We start from the raw sequence: 20,902 nt of genomic DNA, 5'->3' as shown, positions 1-20,902 counted from the left end.
GGGGGGGGAGGGCACTTTATAGGGTGTCAATTTTGCACTAGGGGAAAGGGGGTTGCCGGTCAGCTGGGTGAGGCCGAGAACTCATGGTCAGTGACATCAGGTCCAGGATATATTCTTTTTAAACATTTACAACAGTGTCCAGACTAATAAACTTGAGGTTTAAGATAGTTAGACAAAATGCAAAACTTGTTTAGGAGTGTATGGCTGGGTATAACAAAAAGGTCTTGAAATACATCCAGGGCCTATACCTCCACCTGGCTACTAACCCTTATAAAACAGACCCATTCCAAACTGAGGTATTAAAAAGAATTTGACAGACCTTTTCAGTAATTTATGAATTACAAAAAGTATAGCGTGTCAGTCATTTTAAAGTGATAAAACAAATGATCCTTTCCATTTACAATTTTGACCTTTGGAAATTTTCAACCTTCTAGTTTTGAAAATGATTTTCCAGGGGGGTTTTCCCCCCAAAAAAACTGCCAAATCCCAGTGATTTTCTTAGAAACCATGCTAGTACTCCAGGACAGCAGGGCTTAAAGGAATCTTTTCTTTTCCACTACTACATATTCCGTCTTTGCGTATTGCAGAGTTATCTTCTCTTGAGAGCAGGTATTGATTGTTACGTCATTGGTTCGTGTGAGAAAATTACGTCGTTTTCTCAAAAATTGATGATGTTACTCTCACAAACAAATGACGTAAATTAACAATCAATACCTGCTCTCAAGAGAAGATAACTCTGCAATACGCAAAGTCGGAATATATGTCACAGGTTACTGTCCACAACTACAAATAAACTGCTTGTAATGTTGAATTTTCCATGACCTTTTTGCACCAACAATACATTTGTATAGTCATTAGCCTGTGAGACATGGCCATGTGATGATTTTCAATGCTGTACAATTAAACATCATACTTGTTAAGTCTATCAAAGAACCCCAGGGTAATTCATGAACTTTGAGTTACATTGATGAAATTAAAACTAGTAAGTGTTCTCATTAAAATCTGAGCTGTCAGCAAAATTTAAGTGGCCTGCTATTCATAACTTGGAACTGGCTATTTTTTCAGAATATGTATCGGTCAATGTTATAGCCTATTCACATTCAACCAGCTATTTGATTCATTCCAAGTCAACCACCTAAAGTGTATTTCAAAACTTACACTGTTATTAAGTTACCCAGAGGCTTTCCAGTCACCATTCTTATACAGGAACAAAATACATGTATTTATCTATACTAAATGTCCCGAGAAATTCACAGAATATCCATTTATCTTTGCAGAAAAAAAGTTAAATTATATAAATATGAGTCAGTATGTTATACAGTATTTTCTACTTAATATCATTATGTATAATGTCACTTTTCAGTTGATGTTTCCTCATTGGAACACCATATTTACTGATACATGTATGTATCTCTACTGTTAGTACTGAAAACAACTTTTGGAAGTTAATTGTTTCACTGTTTAGATAATATAAAATTCAATGTTCCAATAACAAAATAATTTGGTCGAAATAGAACCCACTTATAGTCAAACGTACTGCACACAATAAGATGCAATAATAGAAACTCAGATCTATGAACTGCGTAGCATTTTATACTGCTAACATCATTTACAAAATAGACAAAAATAGCTTTGTGATGCATCCAAAAACGACAGTCACATTCATAAATCAAATCATCTTGATGTACATATTGTGTGGCTGACAAAGAAAATATCATCTAAATTGGGAACAAATGACTTGAATATTAAGAAATACAAAAACAGCATTAAGATATCACTGAACCGATTTAAGGTTTTCTAAATCTATATGGTACTCGACCATAAATATGCTATATATAGCTATATATGCTGTATACGAATTTTGGCTATGAACTGAATGACAGATTTACGTGTTGGAGTTTACATGAACCAGACCAAGATCAATGACGTCAGCACTGATCTTGGTCTGATATGATATTCCCAGCACAATGCTACGCTCTATGTGTGATTGCACAAAAACAACCCTGCATTGCAGCTATATATAAGTAGCAGGAGATACAACTACGGCCCACGTTGACAAATATAGACCATATCATTTCATCTTGACACATGAATGAATTTATCATTACAGTTTGTATACTCAACATCTTAAATTGCCAACATTAAAACGATTTCATTCTGCTTTAATTAATACATTTTTGTCAGGTATGTTGTTAATTTTACCCTTGTGATTAGTCATAAAAGACGTCTATGTATGACTATCTGCCAGTATGTATACTTGATATCAGTGCTGAATAAACATCTGTTTATTACTGTAAATATTCACAACTTATCCAAATGTCCTTATAAACCTAAGTATGTGTCACTATAATACCTTGACTTTTCTGTAAGTTTGCATTTCATCTTTCTAGGATCATACACAATAATTTGTGTATCAAAACTCTGGAAACTTCATTTCTGATCCAATTGTCATGAAGTCATTTTTATCACCATTGTGCATGTTCCTATTTTTATCTTTCTAAGCTCACCATTATCATAAAGAGAAATCTTTGTTACACACACAATCTGTCGATTCCAAGGGTTCAAGTACTATGATCATCTGCAATGCCCAGTTTCTGCTTAAACTCAAATATTTTATAAGAATAGATATCAACTATGAAATTGCAAAAAAAACCACAATATACAGTGCAAGGAAAAATATGAAAACTTGTGTTATGGGATAGCATGTAATTGGACAAAGAAATAAAAATTGTTTTGGGATATATTGAAAACAAAAATAATATATCCAAAGTGATTATAGGTAAAGTTGAACAAGCTCCTTGTTGTAGTCACAGCTCATAACTGTCATATACGTACAACACACAAAGCTTATCCTGTAGTGGTAATGGTTCTACCCCCCAGTCAACAATTCATGGCAGTTTATCCCAACATTATTACATAGAAAGGTGTAATAAGCTGTAACTTACGTTGTGTGTGTAAATAACTTGACCTTTAATTAGACCACCAAATTATTCATTTCCATGTCTTTGGGAATTATTAAGTAACAAGACAACTAAACAAAGAGCCAGATGAGTTTACACAGTCATAGGACTGTGGTCATAGAAGTGCTTCTCACAGGGATCACAAGTAGACACCTCTGCTGGTGTGTAGCCCAATTATCACCTTGGAAAAGCAGGTTAGTATACATGTGATAAGCCCAGGGCCCTACAGCTAGCCCTTGCTGGCTAGGCCCTTTGAAGTATTCTTGTATTGAAACAACATTGCCTTGTAATGAGCAAAGGTTTACAATAAACTTATTTTAACAGGTGCGAGGGAAGTCCCTAGTTCTACTCCTGGGTTCAAGGGTTCAATCTCTGTCTGATCCTATCGAAGTCTCAAAAACTGAATCAGTTAATCCCTAAATTGTTGCTTAATTAGCAATGAGGCAATATACTTCTATTTGGCTCCATAATGAGATGTGCAATGTACTAGCTAGGGTGTCTGTTAGATGGAGACTCAACAAAGAGGTGATAGGGTGTGTGTTGGATCTTTGGGATGTAGACAAAAAGATAGGCTGGGGTATCTTTAGGATGTAGACTCAACAAAGAGACAATAGCTTAAATTTCTGATGGATGTAGACATAACATAAAGATGCTGAGGTATCTTAAGGATGTAGACTCAACAAAAAGATGCTGAGGTATCTTAAGGATGTAGACTCAACAAAAAGATGTTGATGTATCTTAAGGATATAGACTCGACAAAAAGATGTTGGGGTATTTTTAGGATGTAGACTCAACAAAAAGATGTTGGGGTATCTTAAGGATGTAGACTCAACAAAAAGATGCTAATGTATCTTTAGGATGAAGACTCAACACAAAGATGTCGGGGTATCTTAAGGATGTAGACTCAACAAACAGATGTTGGGGTATCTTTAGGATTTAGACTCAACAAAAAGATGCTGAGGTATCTTAAGGATGTAGACTAAACAAAAAGATGTTGGGGTATCTTTAGGATGTAGACCCAACAAAAAGATGCTGAAGCATCTTAAGAATGTAGACTCAACAAAAAGATGTTGGGGTATATTTAGGATGTAGACTCAACAAAAAGATGCTGAGGTATCTTAAGGATGTAGACTCAACAAAAAGATGCTGAGGTATCTTAAGGATGTAGACTCAACAAAAAGATGTTGGGGTATCTACATTGTATAGGATGTATAGACTCAACAAAGAGGTTTGTTAATGTGTCAATTGGATGTAGACTCAATGAAGAGATTAATTAAAGTGACAATAGCTAGAGATTCTGTTGGATGTATAGAAACAACAAAAAGATGTGTTGGGGTATCTGTGGAATGTAGACTCAAAAAGAGGTGTATTAAGGTGTCAAGTGGATGTGGTCTAAACAAAGACGTCCGAGGGTATCTTTGAGATGTAACGTCAACAAAGCGAGATGTAAATGTGTATATTAGAAACAATGATATGCCAGGGTGTCAGTTGGATGTAGACTTAACAATGCTTGAGACACTTGCATGTACAGGAAGGTGTCTAGGGGATGGAGACTATAAGTATTGAGACTGTAGAACAGAGCTACTGTCAGTTTACTATTGTAAATCCCTAAACCTAAGTTGTGAAAGACCAAGAGATGACAAGCAGGACACAAGCAACATCACCTACCATTGAACTAAACCCCTGAATTAATTTAAACACATGCATGTCCATGGCAAGATACTGTAACCTTTTTATTATCCAGACATCAGTAACGGTATATACACAAATGTATTCTTTTTGTATACTTAATGTGTATATCTTTAATTAATTTACAAATCGTTAAGGACATACCAGTTGGAAAAATTATGACTAGGTTAGTTTGAGAATATATATATACACTCTTGATGATGATATCAGGGATTGATAATTGTCCATCTACATGACTTCAGAATTCAGATGTATACCATTGACCACTGCATTGATCAAATTCAGTCAAAATATGGTCACATGGCAATATGATGCATTGACTGAGATTAAGACTGTGGATCATGATGGCCTTATTTGTGCATTTTTTTGCATTTAATTCTCCAACCCTTTTAAGGTAAAATTTAGACATGATTCAAAATTTGCTTTACTGTGGTAAGAATTGCTATATTTCATATTCTTTATGATATTACCCTTTATGAGTTCCTTTATAACTATTATGACTTAATTTATTACTTTGAAATAATATAACAAACAGTACCGATACATTGTGATATATTAAGAAAAATATCTAAAATGTGAAATCCACACCACTTACATTCCCCCATTCCCACCCCATGCCATTTAAAAAGTACTCCCTTGTAAAAATTGTGTGCAACACAAAATACATTTGTAATTGGAAGAAAACAGGCTTCATAATAATCACCGTAGAAGGATTAATTAAAAATTTGAATGTGTAATTTAATAATTTATGGAGAACCTACATTATAATTATATGCACCGATGTTCTGACGTCATAGCCATCTATTTAACTTCTGACAAGTGTCTAGGGTTAATCATACATGTCACAATTTGAATCATTCATATGTTCTTCATATAAGTGCAATTAGTTATATAATATACAACTATAATGTAAGACAATGATAAAGTTAGTCCCTAATTACTTATACAACTACATGTAAATATAAATATGTATATAACCTAATGCATAGGAATGACAATTAACTGCTATATGACAGCTGTAGGAGGACAATAGCGCCCTGTTCTGCACCTACAGACATCAGTTATTTGTAAATATTGGGTATTTCCCTTCTTTTACACTTTCAATAGATTGGGGAATTTCATTATCATGCAAGAACATTTATGAAAAGTATTTAATGAACTGAATTCATTGATATTGAATTAAAAAAAAGAAGGAAATATGAATTTAATGGCCAAATTTTTTAGTACCTTGTACATGTAGTTCTCAATACTGTGTTACAATTATGGGTCTTTACTGTAGTATTATTTTAACCAATTTGTATTATATCTTTTAAACGTCAGTTGAAAATTGCAATGTTTCCACGATCAAATCAACATATTATATTTTTTTTTTAAATGAATTAATGATTAAATTACATGCACCTGGCCCAAGCTAACTCTCCATGAACAGGACAGCAAAATTTCATACTATTTCAAGTTGTAAATACTGTCGGAATGAATATTGCCTCAAAAAATGAACTTCTTAAAGGTTCCAGTGCAATATATAAACTAATAAAGTATAAATGAGTCTAAGTGTGTGAATTTTTCATATCATGCCATGAAGCGTTTATTACATATCCCTTGATTAAGATTCTAAAGCAGTAGGTTCTATCTCAATACCTACATTAAAGCTGATATATCAAAATCTGTAATTCTATAAAGGGTTGTTTGTAATATTTCTAGCGATCATTTTATATAACAACATGGTTGATACACTGCTGATAGACTTGAGGAGGTATATTTAGGTTAACTAGGACTAGCTTCCAAAGGTTGACTTTAACCTGAAGCTTGCAGCTTGGAATTTGTTTGGCATTCCTTACATGAAATTCTAGTTTAGGAATGTATTGCCTGTTGCAGTCACAAGTCTTTTTTTATGTTTTGGGACATTTTAGACATGGATTATATTTTTATTAAACTGACCTTTATTACCACATATGAGTCCTAAATGGATAAAATCAAAAATGGCAATTGGGAACAGTAAAATATTTACTTTGTTTAAACAAACTAATATTTTTAAACAGGTGCTTCAATAATAACTGTACTCTATCTTTGATGCAAAGTTTGAATAAGTTTGAATAGAGTCAGTATATCACAATTTATAGATCAGTTGTTTATTTTGTTAGGGTACAGCATCCTCACAACAGCTAAGGACATCCAGGTGGACAGGGAGACATTGATGAAAAAAAGCAGGTAAGACAGATATGAGTAGAGGCTTTGCAATGGGATATTTGGATTTTCCCCCCAATGTCCCCAAATAAGATGACACAGGCGAAACCCTCAAGACAAATTAACAGAATCAGATATAGGTCAGAGTAACCCACATTTTATCTAACAATGAAGCTTATAATGTATCCACATTTGAAGTTTGATGACTGCAGTGTTGTACCTCTAGTTTAACAGAAACTGATCACGAGCAAAGTGTCACCAACTTGTCTTACAGAAAAGCAAACATTATGCCCCTCCCACTATGTGGTGAGGACACCAAACACCTATGCAGTATATATATGACTTAATATAAAAGAAGAGAATGGATACATCTCAGGTCCTCTATTTCAAAAGTTACCAATTCAAAGTCATCTAACAAAGCAGGTAGATAACTGTTTATATTAACTCATACTTCCAATCTAATGGAAGAATTGTAGGGAGAAATAGTGACATGCAATTTGAAGAAATTATATCAGTAGTCATTCTTTCATTGGTCCCTTTAACAATTTTGAGAGGACTATTTGTAATAAAACATCCCAAGTTAACCTATTAACCTCAAATTCCTCATTGAATCATTCCTGTAAAGCAGCACTTTTCAAAGAAGTACATGAAATGTTGTTCTCTACCTGTAATACAGAATAAAATTGCTGGAAAAAAATGAATTAAAGACTTACTATCAGGGTTGCCGAGGAATGGTGGAGGTACTTCAGGTGGAAGAGCAGGAAGTGTGACAGGAAATGGCTGCGTTTGAGGGGGACCATCACTCGCTGGCGGGCCACTGAATCCACCTGTCTCAGCCACTGACTCTAGGAGAGTAAAATACATGGCTGAGTTAAATCATTTTATTACAAATGATACGTCTTAAAATAAATATAAATAGCTATTACATAAGTTACATAACAATATTTATATTATTTATCTATGTGTGTCAAGTTTCTTTCCAAAGAAACACACTGCCATTATCACTATTACTATAACACAGTACTTCATATATATAATGTTGATCTTTATAGTTCAAATCTGATCTTTTTCTTACTTTAAAAAATACCATTCAAGTTTAAAATATTCAAACTGTGATTAATAGAATCTTTCACTCCCTTGAAGGTGAGATGGAAATCTCAATTCGAGGATAGAGACTCTCGAGGTGCCAAACATGAGGCCTTCCCCGAGGGCTGAGTTTCTCCATCTCAACTCAACAGGGTGCACATGAAAGATTCTTCTTCCCTTTTGATTTTTCATATACGTAATGCTGATGTTACAAGCTCTATGCTTGTTGACATGACGTCATTGTATTGTTGACTTGACGTTATGCAAATGTTTACTTTTGACAAGTGAATTCCCCATCTCAACCCTAGGGCGAGACAATGATATCTCACAATGGGAAAAGTGTGGATAGCCCTGTCCTGGGTAAGAAAATGTCTAATCACATACACTTCTTCAATGTAAGATAACACACAAATTCATGAAATAATACACATGTGATAAAGTATTACAATCGTAATACCAGGTTTCAATACTTACTGGCTGATTCCGAGTTTACTTTGTATTGGTAGTAATGAAAATGTTCCCCTCCAAACAGAAAAGAGAATCTTGGGTTGTTCTTCTGTTTTTGTTTTGTCATCTGCTCAAACTCTGGTCCATTTCTTGCCACAAAGTTAGCAAGTTTATCTATAATATTTTTCAGTTCTGGGTCTGAAATAATAAATGCTTTTTTCAAAATGCTGTTTTACCTTAATTAACCACCATTTAATCAACAATCTTGTTCTACTGGCTTCTAAATTCATTTGATTCAGTTTTTACATACCAAATGAAAACTAAGAAATGAAAGAGAAAATTAAAAGGATTCATCATGGATTATTTCTATGTCATATATTCTTAAGGAAGAGTAAATATAGTTGTCACTTCTGAGGACCACTGAGTTTATTTTTTAAAAATATAAACATATTAAGTTTGAAAATTAACGACAGGGGTAGATTTAGCCACTGACCCAGGGCCCAGACCAGAGATTGTTTTTGTGGGCAAGTTCTTTTTGAAAATAAATAAATAAACCTGGATTGTGGTAAAATGCACCATCCTAAATGAATGCTTAAATATATGACACTTTAAAAATACTTTAGAAAACAAGTAGGCATATATATTAATGTCAAATAAAAATTGGTAAGAGACTGGTTTGGCCGGTTACCCACTTAATGTTAAATTCAACTGGCCCAATGAGCCATGTAATTATTATTTACCCTTAACTTGACACCTAAATTAACTTTTTTGATATAATACAATATATCTTTATTAAAATAAGATCACATTTTCTCAAGAATGGGGTTTACCTCAATATACAATCTTTTCTTATATTTCAAACAAATCTCATTATTCTGAAATGGCTACAGAATATGCCTGTTCACCATGTCATTTATATAGCATTAAAACTATCTGTACACAGTAGTTATCTCAGTACTTTTTAGGTCTGTTTAAAGGACCCATTGCCATTAATTATTTTTCCCAAATTGCTCATTTAAAATTGGAAAATGGGAAAATAAAAATTAATTAATTAAAGTAAACATTAATATAAACCGTTTCTGTTGATCTTTTTTCTAACTTCAAGTAAAACTCTGCTTAAAACGACGTTAAATTATCAAGTTTACTTAGCAACGCCAATTGAATTTGAAATTGAATTGACAGCCATGATGGAAAATTTGTCTCTGATATGAGGTCCGACGATTATATACGGGTGTCATGACCCAATACGGAAACTGTACTAAGCATGGCGGCATCAGTAATAATACACGACTGCATTTGCATGGTCATGCAGCTGGCCAATGATGCCATATATGCCTATCTATAGGCCTATATAGAAATGGATAATTGAGAAAAACATCATGCATGATCTTTCATGGCAACAGTTTCTTATTTCTTGCAAGAAGGACTTGGCTAATTTTGTGAAAGAGTTCTTTTTTGGAAGGATTTATTATTTAAACAATAATGCATTTATTGATAACTTTATGTATATATGAGGCATACATTACATGCAATCTTACAGATTGAACACTTGATAAGCTTGCATGGCTCTGATCATGAGGACGCAATAGGCCTATATAAAAATTGTCTCATGGTCAGAAACTATGTTACCTAGTGTCAGGTAATGGAGCACCAGCAAGTCTGGTTATATCAGCTAGGATTGGTTAGAAGAGGGGGGGGGCTCCGGAAAAATGCCGGCATTAAATACATCCGACGCATCTTTAATGTTTTCTGGTGAACATTTTCCTGAAATTCTAGCGGACTTCAATTTGGACATATATTTCGGTCTGCCGTTCATAGAAATTGCCACAAATGAATAAAATTACCTTCTGGAGGTTTCGGAAGGTCCATTTTAACTCCAGTGTTTTTCGGCTAATCGTCGTCTTAATTTTGCTTAATTCATTGTGTAAAAACGCTGTATGCATTTCAAACGCTCGAGCGATATGGATCCAACCATATTTTTTTCGACAAATTATTACTAGAATCATTAAAAGACACATTTATACATTATATGCTAAATAAATTGAATAGTATTCAATGTTGTATGTTTTCGTTGTTTTCCAAATTAAGCAATTAAAATCTGGATGTCCCGGATATTCCGGAGTTGAACGATTGGTTTGTTTTGCAAAATGGAGTGCTTGGCGGGAGTTGCGGCATTGTTTACCTAGGTTTCTTCACAAGTGCATCATGATAGAGGTAATGTTCAACTGAATTGCAATTTATTTTATAATTTTTATATCGTTTTTCAATTACAGGTACTGTTATTGTCATTGGCACTTTTTATTAACGCGTTCAATGTTTAATTTTTCCATGCATATACTCCCGTTGACCTTCCATGGCGGATGTAAACACACCGATATTATAATCACGGTCGCCACAGTTGGCTGCATCTGCGTACATAAACACGGTGAGTCAGCCAGTCAGCGCACAGGCCACGTCGCGTGACACAGATCCTTCATATATAAACAAGTTTGCTGACGTATGAACCCTGTTCTAGTTTGTGAGTGAAGGAAAATGGACGGATTGTAGCAAGAAGCGATTCAGGTCTTTGGACCTTCGGACAGTCAATGTTGGTTAACGGATTTATGCGAATGCAGTTTTAGTGATAAGATCTGGGAGAGAGCACATTTGTGTTCAAAGTCAAGTGATATAGTTGTTTAAACAAAAGACAACACCAGTTTACCAAAATGTTAGAGGTAAGTTTCGTTTATAAATAAATCCAGGTACATGATCCATGGTGTACTACATTCTGAATCATTTTTACATTTCATACTGACCAGCATTATTTTCCAAGTTAATAGTTCCAAATTCGGAAATATTTATTCATCAACTTATATAAAATTGTATAATTTTTATTTGTTAACATTCGATATTTTGATTGCTTTATGTATGGACTGGAATGTTCTCGGTTCTTTGTGTAGGATAAGACTGGACATGGCTATTTTTAACTTTTTCATCTAGAAGGAACTCGGCGTCGTTACTTCCACAGGAGCATTAAGTTATGACAAGTTTTATGAAGAAATGATATAATAAAAATAATATGATTCAGTAAAAAATTATGTCATTATTAATAATTATGACTAATAAATTGACACCTGATTAAACACACTCCTAAGTATAGAATCTTTCACATGATGATGAAATCACAGATATTCTAGTAAATAAAGGAAGTATAGTCTTATATTTCTTAGATGAAGAAATTTGTACAAGCTCGATTCAACCCTAGTACAATCATTATATATTTTTTATCTGGAAGATTATTAAATCATTTATTGCAAGTGTGTTAATTATATCCAGGACTATAGAAATGAAATTAAAGGTACTTGTCTTACATTATTAAGGTGTTTTTTAACTATAATCATTTGAGGAAAAAACAGGTCGGAGTAAAGTGTTTAATCATTATTACTTAGAAATTGCAATTGTTAGGCAAAATGTTAAAAAAATGTTATAGCATAGATTTATGTTTATAACTTTATAAATCATTCCAATTGTAATTTGTATTGGAGTGTAATCAAATGTTAACACTGAATTTGTTTAGCGCAACTGTGTTTATACCCCAAAATATATATATTAAACATTTTATTTTCATTATTAGAAAATGTTACCTGGATAAGTTTTTAAGGAGTGTTGGTAGAAATGATAAAATTGAATAAAGACAAATTTCTTCACTGTTTAGAGCCAACTTTACAATCCTACTCTTCATTATAACTTTGCATTTAAAACTTAAATTAATTAATGATCTACTTTCTGCAATATATCAAACAACTGTCCATTTGAGTGACACCTTGCTACAAGTACAGTAGTAATTGATGTATTTACAAGTAATCAACTCACACCATTGAGTTACGTCATAATGGTCAATGCCATGGTGCTTGTCCAGTTATTATTAAGGTTGAAAGGGAGTTGCCCTGTGGGAGGCATTAATTGCCAACACCTCCACAGTGGGAGTCCTTTACCAATGCTTGGGATGCTACTCATGTGATAGGACTGGCAGTACTTAGACCCCAGAGACTATATATCTACTAGTTTTTGTGTTGCTTTTGGCACTAGGGTGGTACTTCTAGTACTTGCGTCTTTTCTGTGTAACTGGTGTGCCATGCTCACAATAACCCAGCATTTTGTTATAAGTGTACAGTAGTGTAGTGTAGACTCAGTCCTTGGGAGAAGCTAGGTGGGAGAGGGAGGTGGAATCTCACTTGGGGGTTCATAGAACTTCACAAGTACATTCTGTGGAATTACGCTGGAATAGCAGGTATAAACTAATGATAGAATGCAAGTTGATAACCATGTGTGAATTTGATCAATTCGGCAGCGATAATTTTTGGTGTATTCCTGTCATTTATGGAGTATTTTATTGTGTGTGTTTTAGGTAGAGCATCAGGCTTTTTATAACCTATCGCCAAGAAGACCATCTAGTCTAATGTTAGACCGCGTACTTGCTGCATTGCCCTCGCTGGACATGGACCCGATTATGGAAGATATTGAGTTGAGAAATATTGAAAGTTCAACAATGAACCGCCGTCCATCAAGAAACAAGAAAAAACGTCGAAAGGAAGACCAACCTGCCCAAAAATTCAATGGTGTGTATGATATTTATTTTAATTTATTCTTTCTATGATTATTATCCAGGGTGCAATTTAATTATTTTTTTGCTATTTTTTGCTATTTTTTTATGAAACCCTTTTTGTTTGCTGTTTTAAGAAATTAAGGGAAACCCCAGTTTTTCTTTTTTTCAAGTTTTATATCATATTCCTTTGTGTAACCAAATTAATCAGCACACTTTTGAAAAAGGTTAGCATTTTTCACTTCTGATAATCATGAGATAATCTCATTAACTGCAGATTTTAATTAAGATAGCATAAATCTGGCAATGGTGTATTTGTAAAAAACTGAAGTAGCACAAAATTACATATATATATGTCTGTTTAATTCTTGTACACTTCATATGTTGATGGAAATTTCTGTGCTTTCCCTTTGTTTTCTCAAGTTACTTGTGTTTCATCACACATTCCATACATACATGTATGTGCGTGTGAATATATATAAACTACACGTATTAGCCAGTCTGTATATAAATACCTCTGATGATGATGTGTATCTGTTACTTTGAATGATGCAACTACACCCTAGGAAAAACACATACAAATTGTGTGTGCTATAAATACATTGTTGGGCAACACAGCCTGTGTTGATGGGGGATAACCCAGCCAATCATGATAGGTTTTAAAACAGACGACGATAAGAATGAAGTAATGTTCTAAGAATAGCTATTGTAAATCCTTCTAATGTAGCCTGATGTAAGATCGAACCACTCATGTTGTAAGCGAATAAGATATGGCTGTGGTCGTGGATCAATAAACATGAATTCTAGTAGTTTCCTGACATGTAAGACCGGGTCACCTCATGATCATGACACATGACTGTGTACACGTTTTGTATGTGTACACATTGTGGATAATGTCACCTGATGACATGTTTGTGTATACGTGGAAGTAACGTGGAAGTAACGTGTAAATTGTATAAATAGATCATTTTATTCTAGAATAGACTTACCATACATTACTATATGGTATGATGAAATCATTACCCTTATGATAGGAGATTAAGGATCTATTTTAGAAATAAAATTGGAACACAAACATTAAGTACATTGTTCTTATTTATTCATAGTGAAATCAAATGGTTTGATAGGATTTTTTTCTGAACCTTTTCCTTAAAAAATGATTTTTTGGCTTGTAATAAATTCAATCTTCAGTGTGAAAAAAAATCTTTTCAATGCAAACTATTTGCTTTTGGAAAACGAAACAATTATAAGTAAAGGTTGGAAATTTTCTTTTTCTTGGGGATAAAAGAAACGAATCATGTTGATGCCTGAATAAAAATAAAATAATAATGGTGTTTGTAATGTATACAGGACTTTCATTTTCTATATCCTGGACTCAATCCCAAATTCTGTCCCACTCAACCAGGATGTGATGACGTATATATATATATATATACAGTGTTAGCCTTGTAATTCCCACTAGGCTATATATACGCATTCTTAAGATAAGGAGGCATTTCTTTAGAACTACATTTATCTGCAGAATTGGTTATTACGTGTCATACCTGAGAATGACCAGAAAACTTGGGTAAAGTTAAAACCATGAATCATAATGTTCATGATTCATGTGTAGATATACAGCTGTCGCTTCCCTTGCACCTATATATATGTATGTAGGTCAACTCTATATTTGTATGGACGTCTAACAGATGGCTGTCAGTAATCTAGTCGAGGTACATTGACATCATGATATGTTTTTAATCTGTAAAGGGAAAGGGCAGCAAAGATTGATTGTTCATTGCCCCCACAAACCATTTATTGTATTTGTTCTTTTGTGAAGTTTAAAGGAACTAGGTCAGACCTTACTAACAAAGGTTTTAAACATCACATAATCAACACCATAGACTCATTTTCTTGGCGTTTGGAACTTTAGACATTCAGTACACCTACAAATTACAAAATGATAAATTGATATGCATACCGTAGCCAAATAATTATAATTTGTGCTAGACTTGCTTTTGTTGAGAATATTTTTTTCTAATTGTGTTTTGTCTTTGTATATTGTAGATCTTTACACCCCTACTGGAGAAAAGCTGGGGAGTGGTGCCTATGCTTCTGTAAATACGTACCGCAAAAATACAACCCAGAAACAGTATGCTGTAAAAGTAAGTTTGTCAAATTTCTATTTACTTTGTATATATTATATATATTTAGTCCATGAAAAAACGATTCAATTGAGTTATTTTCAAAATAATCAAAACACTGGTATTTGAAAACATAGATACATTACATTTTTTTAAGCATTATTAACAGTATGTAAAATCTATCATTACAGGTTATTGAAAAAGATTTTGGAAGGTCACGGAAGAAGGTGTTCAAGGAGATTGAAATTTTTCACTTGTGCCAAAGTGAAGAGAATATTTTACGGTTGCATGAATACTTTGAGGAGGAAGAAAGATTTTATTTGGTGTTTGATTTGATGCATGGAGGAACCCTGTTGAACAACATTGAGAGGAGGGGCCATGTGACGGAGTTTGAAGCAAGCTTAGTGATCAGAGATATTGCGAAAGCTCTTCACTTTCTTCATAAGAAGGGTAAGAAGCACCATGATTATTTTCACATAAAATCATAAAACAAAATTTGTAACATTTCATGTTCTCAAAGTTAAATTTGTATCTAAATTCCTTAAATATTTTTTTGGAAAAGCTAAATGCACATAATAAATAGTTTGCATGTTTTATAAATAAAATTTTGATACTTAGAAATAATTTTTTATTTTGTAGGGATTGCTCACAGAGACCTGAAACCAGAAAACATTTTATGCGAGAAGAAAGACGAGGTTGTTCCCATCCGTATCTGTGACTTTGACCTTGCCAGTGGTGTGCCTATCAATAGTCAGAACGACAACTGTACAACACCTGAACTCCTGACCCCTGTAGGGTCAGCCGAGTACATGGCACCTGAGGTTGTGGATGCTTGGGTTGGCGAATCTTTTTCCTATGACAAGAAATGTGATCTCTGGAGTTTAGGAACAATTTTGTAAGTTATTAAAAATATTGACATCCGTTTATGCTAGAAAAAATAGTTTTGTTTCAAATAACGTATATTAAAAAGACATTTCTATCTGTAATATTTAGTAACATATATTAAAAAGACATTTCTATCTGTAATATTTAATAATTGTCTTGTTATTGATTTTGAAACTGTTTGGTTGTTACAGGTATATCGTGCTGTGTGGCTATCCCCCTTTCTATGGACAATGTGGAGAGGATTGTGGTTGGGAAAGAGGAGAAGCTTGCCAGTCTTGCCAAGAAAATCTTTTTACACGAATTCAAGATGGTGTGTTTGAGTTTCCTGAAAATGAGTGGAGTGAGATATCTGAGGAAGCCAAGGATTTGATCCGAAAGCTTTTGGTTAGGGACCCACGTAGACGGTTATCAGCCAAGGAAGTCCTGAACCATCCCTGGGTGACAACCCCTCCCCTTCCCACCCCGCTGGCCACCCCAAGGATCCTTACAAGGTAAGTCAGATGAAACAATGCATTGTTGTGATTTGTTATTAATCAAAATTATTGAAAGTATGATATATAAAAATATCTATATTTGTAGTTTATTTGAAAATTAAATAAGAATGCAATGTAGAGAAAGGAAAATCAACAAATAGATAGTTTGACAAAACATCAGATCTCTTCAATATCGAAAATGCCAATATTTACTTATTTTAATTCTTTTATTACAGAAACAACAGTACAAAAGATCTGGAATGTTTTGCCGGAGAAGCAGTCTCTATCAACAGAATGATGCAACAGCATCTACACATAAATGAGGCACCATCATTTTTCATTGGGCGTAGATCCCGAGGTGGTGAAGACAGCCAGGAGGATGAGGACGAGTCTGACAGCAGTCTATACAATGGAAATTCCATGAGAGTTCCAAGTATTAAACTGTCACCACCTTCTTCAGGACTCGCTAGGCGTAGGAGAAACTTTTCCGATGAAAATTCTGACTTAAGTAGTGATAGTGGACTATCTCTGCCAAATTCACATTCATCGAACTTTGCTATTAGTACGTAGTACTGCACTCGGACTGATAAAGGAACCAAGATTTCTCAAGTGTGAAACTGGATGTAGATAAGCGGAGTGGTTGTGTCTGATGAGAGAGAGAGAGAGAGAGAGAGAGAGAGAGAGTATGCTCATAAAAAACCCACATAAGCCAGTGTATACGAGATTAATATCAGGGATTTTATGTTGATGTCAAAAATGTGTGTCTCTGTCTTAACAAACATGAGAAAAAAAATTGACATATAATCTTCATACAAAACAAATAGTTTAAAAGAAGAAAATGATCCGTTGTCTTTCAAATAGATTATAGCGGGAGAGATACATGTGATGATCTTATATTTCCATTAACCTTAAGGGGCAGTATTTAAGTGCTAAAACAGCAATTACTGCTAATTATAAAAAGCTGATTAATCCAAGGTGAAGAGTTGTGATTTTATGTACTCTAGTTAAGCCCATGTGTCTTTATGTTTGTAGTTTAATACTTTGTTTTCACCTTTTTTGTAATTTTACATGTTATTTTAGTATGAATGTTTTTACGTACTGTCTTGAGGTTTGGGGGGGGGGGGGGGGGGGGGGGATGTTGGGGTAAAAACAATTAGTTATGTTCTGGCATTATCCACAATTGTAAAACATGCAGAACTTCGTTTGAAGGGAGCCAAATTTTATTGTGTTCAACCTTTGTGGAGTCGCTACATAAAAATATATCTTGTCTCGTGAAATTGTCACCTAACCAGTCCAGTCATGGCTGGGTAATAAACCATCTGTTAAACACCATATTGTCAAACAATACCTCTATACTGTTTGAGTTGCCTGCTAGCTAGTCGTACAAGGTTTAAACATCTCATGTGGTTACTTTGATTTGTGCTTAATAAACATTCCATTTCAAATTAACTTTAAAGGTTCTACTCTTAAACATTAAACATTTTGCTGAGTTCAGTTACAAGCTATTTTTAGCCAGGCAGAAAATGTAGAAAAATCTAGAAAAATTAAAATCTGATGCATGGGGATTTTTATTTCAGTTTGAGTTGAAATTGAAACTCTATATCTTTTGCTTCATATAACCAGTCTATTTTACAGATGAAAGCATTATCTAATTTGAATGAATTTGCCAAGTTTATGATAACAGCAGTTTATGATACCAGTAGTTTATTTAGTGTATAAAAATGTTGTATTAAAACCAAAATATGGTAGTTTTGCTCAAAAGAAACAACAAAATCAGAAAATTTATAATGTTATATCATATATAATGTATGGGAATTCTGTGTTGTGTATGTGATTTTCTTTAGCAGAACACAAGTGCCATTCCATTTCATTCTATTAACATTAGACTCAGTCTGTCAAAGGTGCATGAAAGATATCTATACATATATATATATACATTATATTCTTGTATTTTTGTTTGAAATATTGTTGGAAACATTTCTGTGCTTTAAAATTACAAATGTTATTCCAACTCATGAAGAAGACTGAGTAGTTGTTGGTCTACCATAATACATATTTCATATGCAATTCAGATGCTCATAAGTTCATTTTGAGTTCATTTTGCAAAGTAAGCAAGGTCAATATATGAATGTGTTCACAATTTTGCAATGGCAGCCGATCAAGATTAATCAAGATACTTGCAATCTTTTAATATGGTTTCACACTAAAGTAAATGTCTTTGAATAATTTTTTTTATGTCTAGTTTTCAAAATAAAAGTTGTTACCTTAATTTTGAACAAATATTTGATGAAACTGTCAATATGTTTTAGATGTGAAATTGAATTTTTATATCTAAAAAAATATTTTCTTACATAAGATTCAATATATTTTCTTTTTAACAAGTTTACTTTAATACAAAGGCATTTACTACAGACTTGTCATACAAACTGCACTTTTGATTTGTTTGCATCCATTTCATTTACTTTTCCACAGATTTGTATGTATGTACATGTACAGGTGTTTTACAAAGTCATTCATTCCAAGGAAACCTAAATACCATAACAAAAAACCTCACATCATTGATATCCATTGTATTGGTTGGTATATATGACTGTTATCGCTGTGTGTATGTGTGATCATTGTCACATGGATCATACAATGTAATGTTATTGGCTAAGACAACTGTATCCAAGGATATAAACGTTGGTGCAGGGTTTGCGCTAGGATGTTACTGTGGGTCCATGACCAGATCACCAATATGGGTGTGTAACATGTTACTGTACAAAGTGTACATACATGTATATAGACTTTGACATTTTGGTCCCAAGAAATGGCATGTATAAAAGGCGACTTTTGTTTACATATGTACATATATTCACTGATCTCAAAACAAACAAACAAAATAAAACAAAAATGACAGGTTAATGTACAGCATCTCGCAAAGCTCTGTAAATAACTAGTTGACTAAGTACATCAAATATCATATATACATGTAACATGTAAAAAAATGTTGTTTTATAGACCAAAGTAAAAGCAATATTGGTAAATTCTATATTTGGTTTAATTCGCAAATTAATATACCAAAATACTATATTCAAAACTGCATCGCAATTAATGCATTGTTTTCAGTCAGGTTATCTTGTTAATTGCAAAGAAAAAACTGCACAAGTCATAAATTTGTTATTTTTTGGATCAGTAAGATATTAACCTTTTTTTTATTTTATTTCAGAAATATGTATTGTTCTTAACATAATTTTGTTTGCATTATAAACTCATAATGTTAATAGTTCATCGCATTGACATGTTATATCAAGCCTGTTAAAATATACTGTTTGGAAAGTACTGGTATTGGTATGTAAGCTATCTTAGTGTAAGAGGTGTGGATTGCAAGACAACTCGGTTATGGACACAAAATGTCCAGAACATAATGTATCTTTACGTAAGTTTTATATATATCTTTAGACAGGTCCATTGCCAATTTCAAATTTCTGTTTCGGCGGCTTCAATAGAGTAGTCGCAGACTTGTTGAAGTTATATACACACAAAAAAAGTACAGAACTTTCATTTTGTATTTTCATTAAATCAGTAATTTGATAATGTTGCATGGGATCAATTTCATTGTCTTAGGGTTTCAGTAAAAAGTTACCATGCTGGAAGCTACTATTTCCTGTGATATTATATAAGAATGTGTTCAGCTGTGATTATTAAACGTTGTGTTGACTCAAGCATTTGTCTGTTAAAATATTATTACAAACATAATTTTTAATCTATTTTGGAATTTGAAATTACTCGTTTTAAGGATTCAATTAGTAGGCCTTGATAAATTTGATCTATTTCTGTTAATTAATCGTGCTAAATAAAAGACTTTTTTTTTGTCCATTTGAAAAAAATCAGTGTTTAAATTATGTGAAGTGGAAGTAGTTTGAGGAACAGCTATAGGGCATTACATATCAAGAAGTATTATTTTTTTTATCTTGTTGGTGCATTTAACATACCTCCAACCAAGCCTTCAAAGCAAGCTGCTTATTGCATGGATTGTGTGAAATCAAATTGACAAGTTACAAAGTATCGTAACAAACTGATGGTTGATGGCATGTATTTTGACTGATGCTATCAGGTTTGGCAACTCAACAGAATTAGGAATCGAAAAAAGGTGATTTTTAATATTAACGGTATTAAATGTAGTGACAAAGCATTTGATTCAAAAAGTGTTTTTATCGATGCATTGAGAAATAAAGGACTTTGAATTCTATTCTGTCTTCTTGTGTTTCTTGATTATTATGAAATATTTAACATAAGACACCACATGATTTGTCTAAAGTTTTGCCAATCTGGGAAATGTAAATATTGGCACAATGACATCAAAACGTCTACCAACTTGAAAAAGATTCAACAGCAGTGTTTTATTTCGTGATCTTGAAAAAATATTGGGAGTGCAGAATCAAATGTATGTACAATATTTGGTTCTCTTTCAAATGGAAGCAAATTTTGTGT

At 33.3% G+C, this 20,902-nt stretch overlaps 2 protein-coding genes across 4 annotated transcripts in view; one reads left to right on the top strand and one right to left on the bottom strand.

Annotated features, from left to right (window-relative positions):
- LOC110445183 (calcium homeostasis endoplasmic reticulum protein-like) overlaps positions 1 to 10,350 on the bottom strand; it is a 115,499-nt gene extending 105,149 nt beyond the window's left edge. Inside the window, exons 1-3 of the mRNA XM_021489657.1 lie at positions 10,211 to 10,350; positions 8,394 to 8,564; positions 7,547 to 7,678 (exon numbers count right to left, since the gene is read on the bottom strand). Coding sequence (XP_021345332.1) covers positions 7,547 to 7,678; positions 8,394 to 8,564; positions 10,211 to 10,235 — 328 coding nt within the window. The 5' untranslated portion in view covers positions 10,236 to 10,350. The remainder of the gene's footprint in view (positions 1 to 7,546; positions 7,679 to 8,393; positions 8,565 to 10,210) is intronic.
- On the top strand, positions 8,209 to 20,660 carry LOC110445184 (MAP kinase-interacting serine/threonine-protein kinase 1-like). Of its 3 annotated transcripts, XM_021489658.1 has the most exons (8): positions 8,209 to 8,279; positions 10,455 to 10,580; positions 12,754 to 12,964; positions 14,995 to 15,092; positions 15,263 to 15,521; positions 15,711 to 15,966; positions 16,148 to 16,447; positions 16,666 to 20,660. In XM_021489658.1, the coding sequence occupies exons 1-8, from the start codon at positions 8,250 to 8,252 to the stop codon at positions 16,997 to 16,999; spliced, it is 1,614 nt and encodes a 537-aa protein (XP_021345333.1). In that variant the 5' UTR covers positions 8,209 to 8,249; the 3' UTR covers positions 17,000 to 20,660. The 3 variants fall into 3 exon arrangements, with proteins under 3 accessions (XP_021345333.1, XP_021345334.1, XP_021345335.1); XM_021489659.1 differs by lacking the exons at positions 8,209 to 8,279; positions 10,455 to 10,580 and adding an exon at positions 10,845 to 11,080; XM_021489660.1 differs by lacking the exons at positions 8,209 to 8,279; positions 10,455 to 10,580 and adding an exon at positions 12,539 to 12,636.
- Positions 20,661 to 20,902: the final 242 nt, after the last annotated feature.

The sequence above is a fragment of the Mizuhopecten yessoensis genome, unplaced genomic scaffold (assembly GCF_002113885.1).
Source record: "Mizuhopecten yessoensis strain PY_sf001 unplaced genomic scaffold, ASM211388v2 scaffold2091, whole genome shotgun sequence".
In the NCBI taxonomy this organism is placed as follows: Eukaryota; Metazoa; Mollusca; class Bivalvia; order Pectinida; family Pectinidae; genus Mizuhopecten; species Mizuhopecten yessoensis.
The sequence above is the reverse complement of the archived record's forward strand: the minus strand, read 5'-3'. Positions and strand labels throughout refer to the sequence as shown.

What these genes read in the sequence shown, in the direction of transcription:
- LOC110445184 (XM_021489658.1), top strand. Translation starts at nt 8,250, where the DNA reads ATGGGAAAAGTGTGGATAGCCCTGTCCTGG. An exon ending in ACCTGCCCAAAAATTCAATG is followed by an intron (nt 12,965 to 14,994) that starts GTGTGTATGATA and finishes TGTATATTGTAG; the next exon opens with ATCTTTACACCCCTACTGGA. An exon ending in ACCCCAAGGATCCTTACAAG is followed by an intron (nt 16,448 to 16,665) that starts GTAAGTCAGATG and finishes CTTTTATTACAG; the next exon opens with AAACAACAGTACAAAAGATC.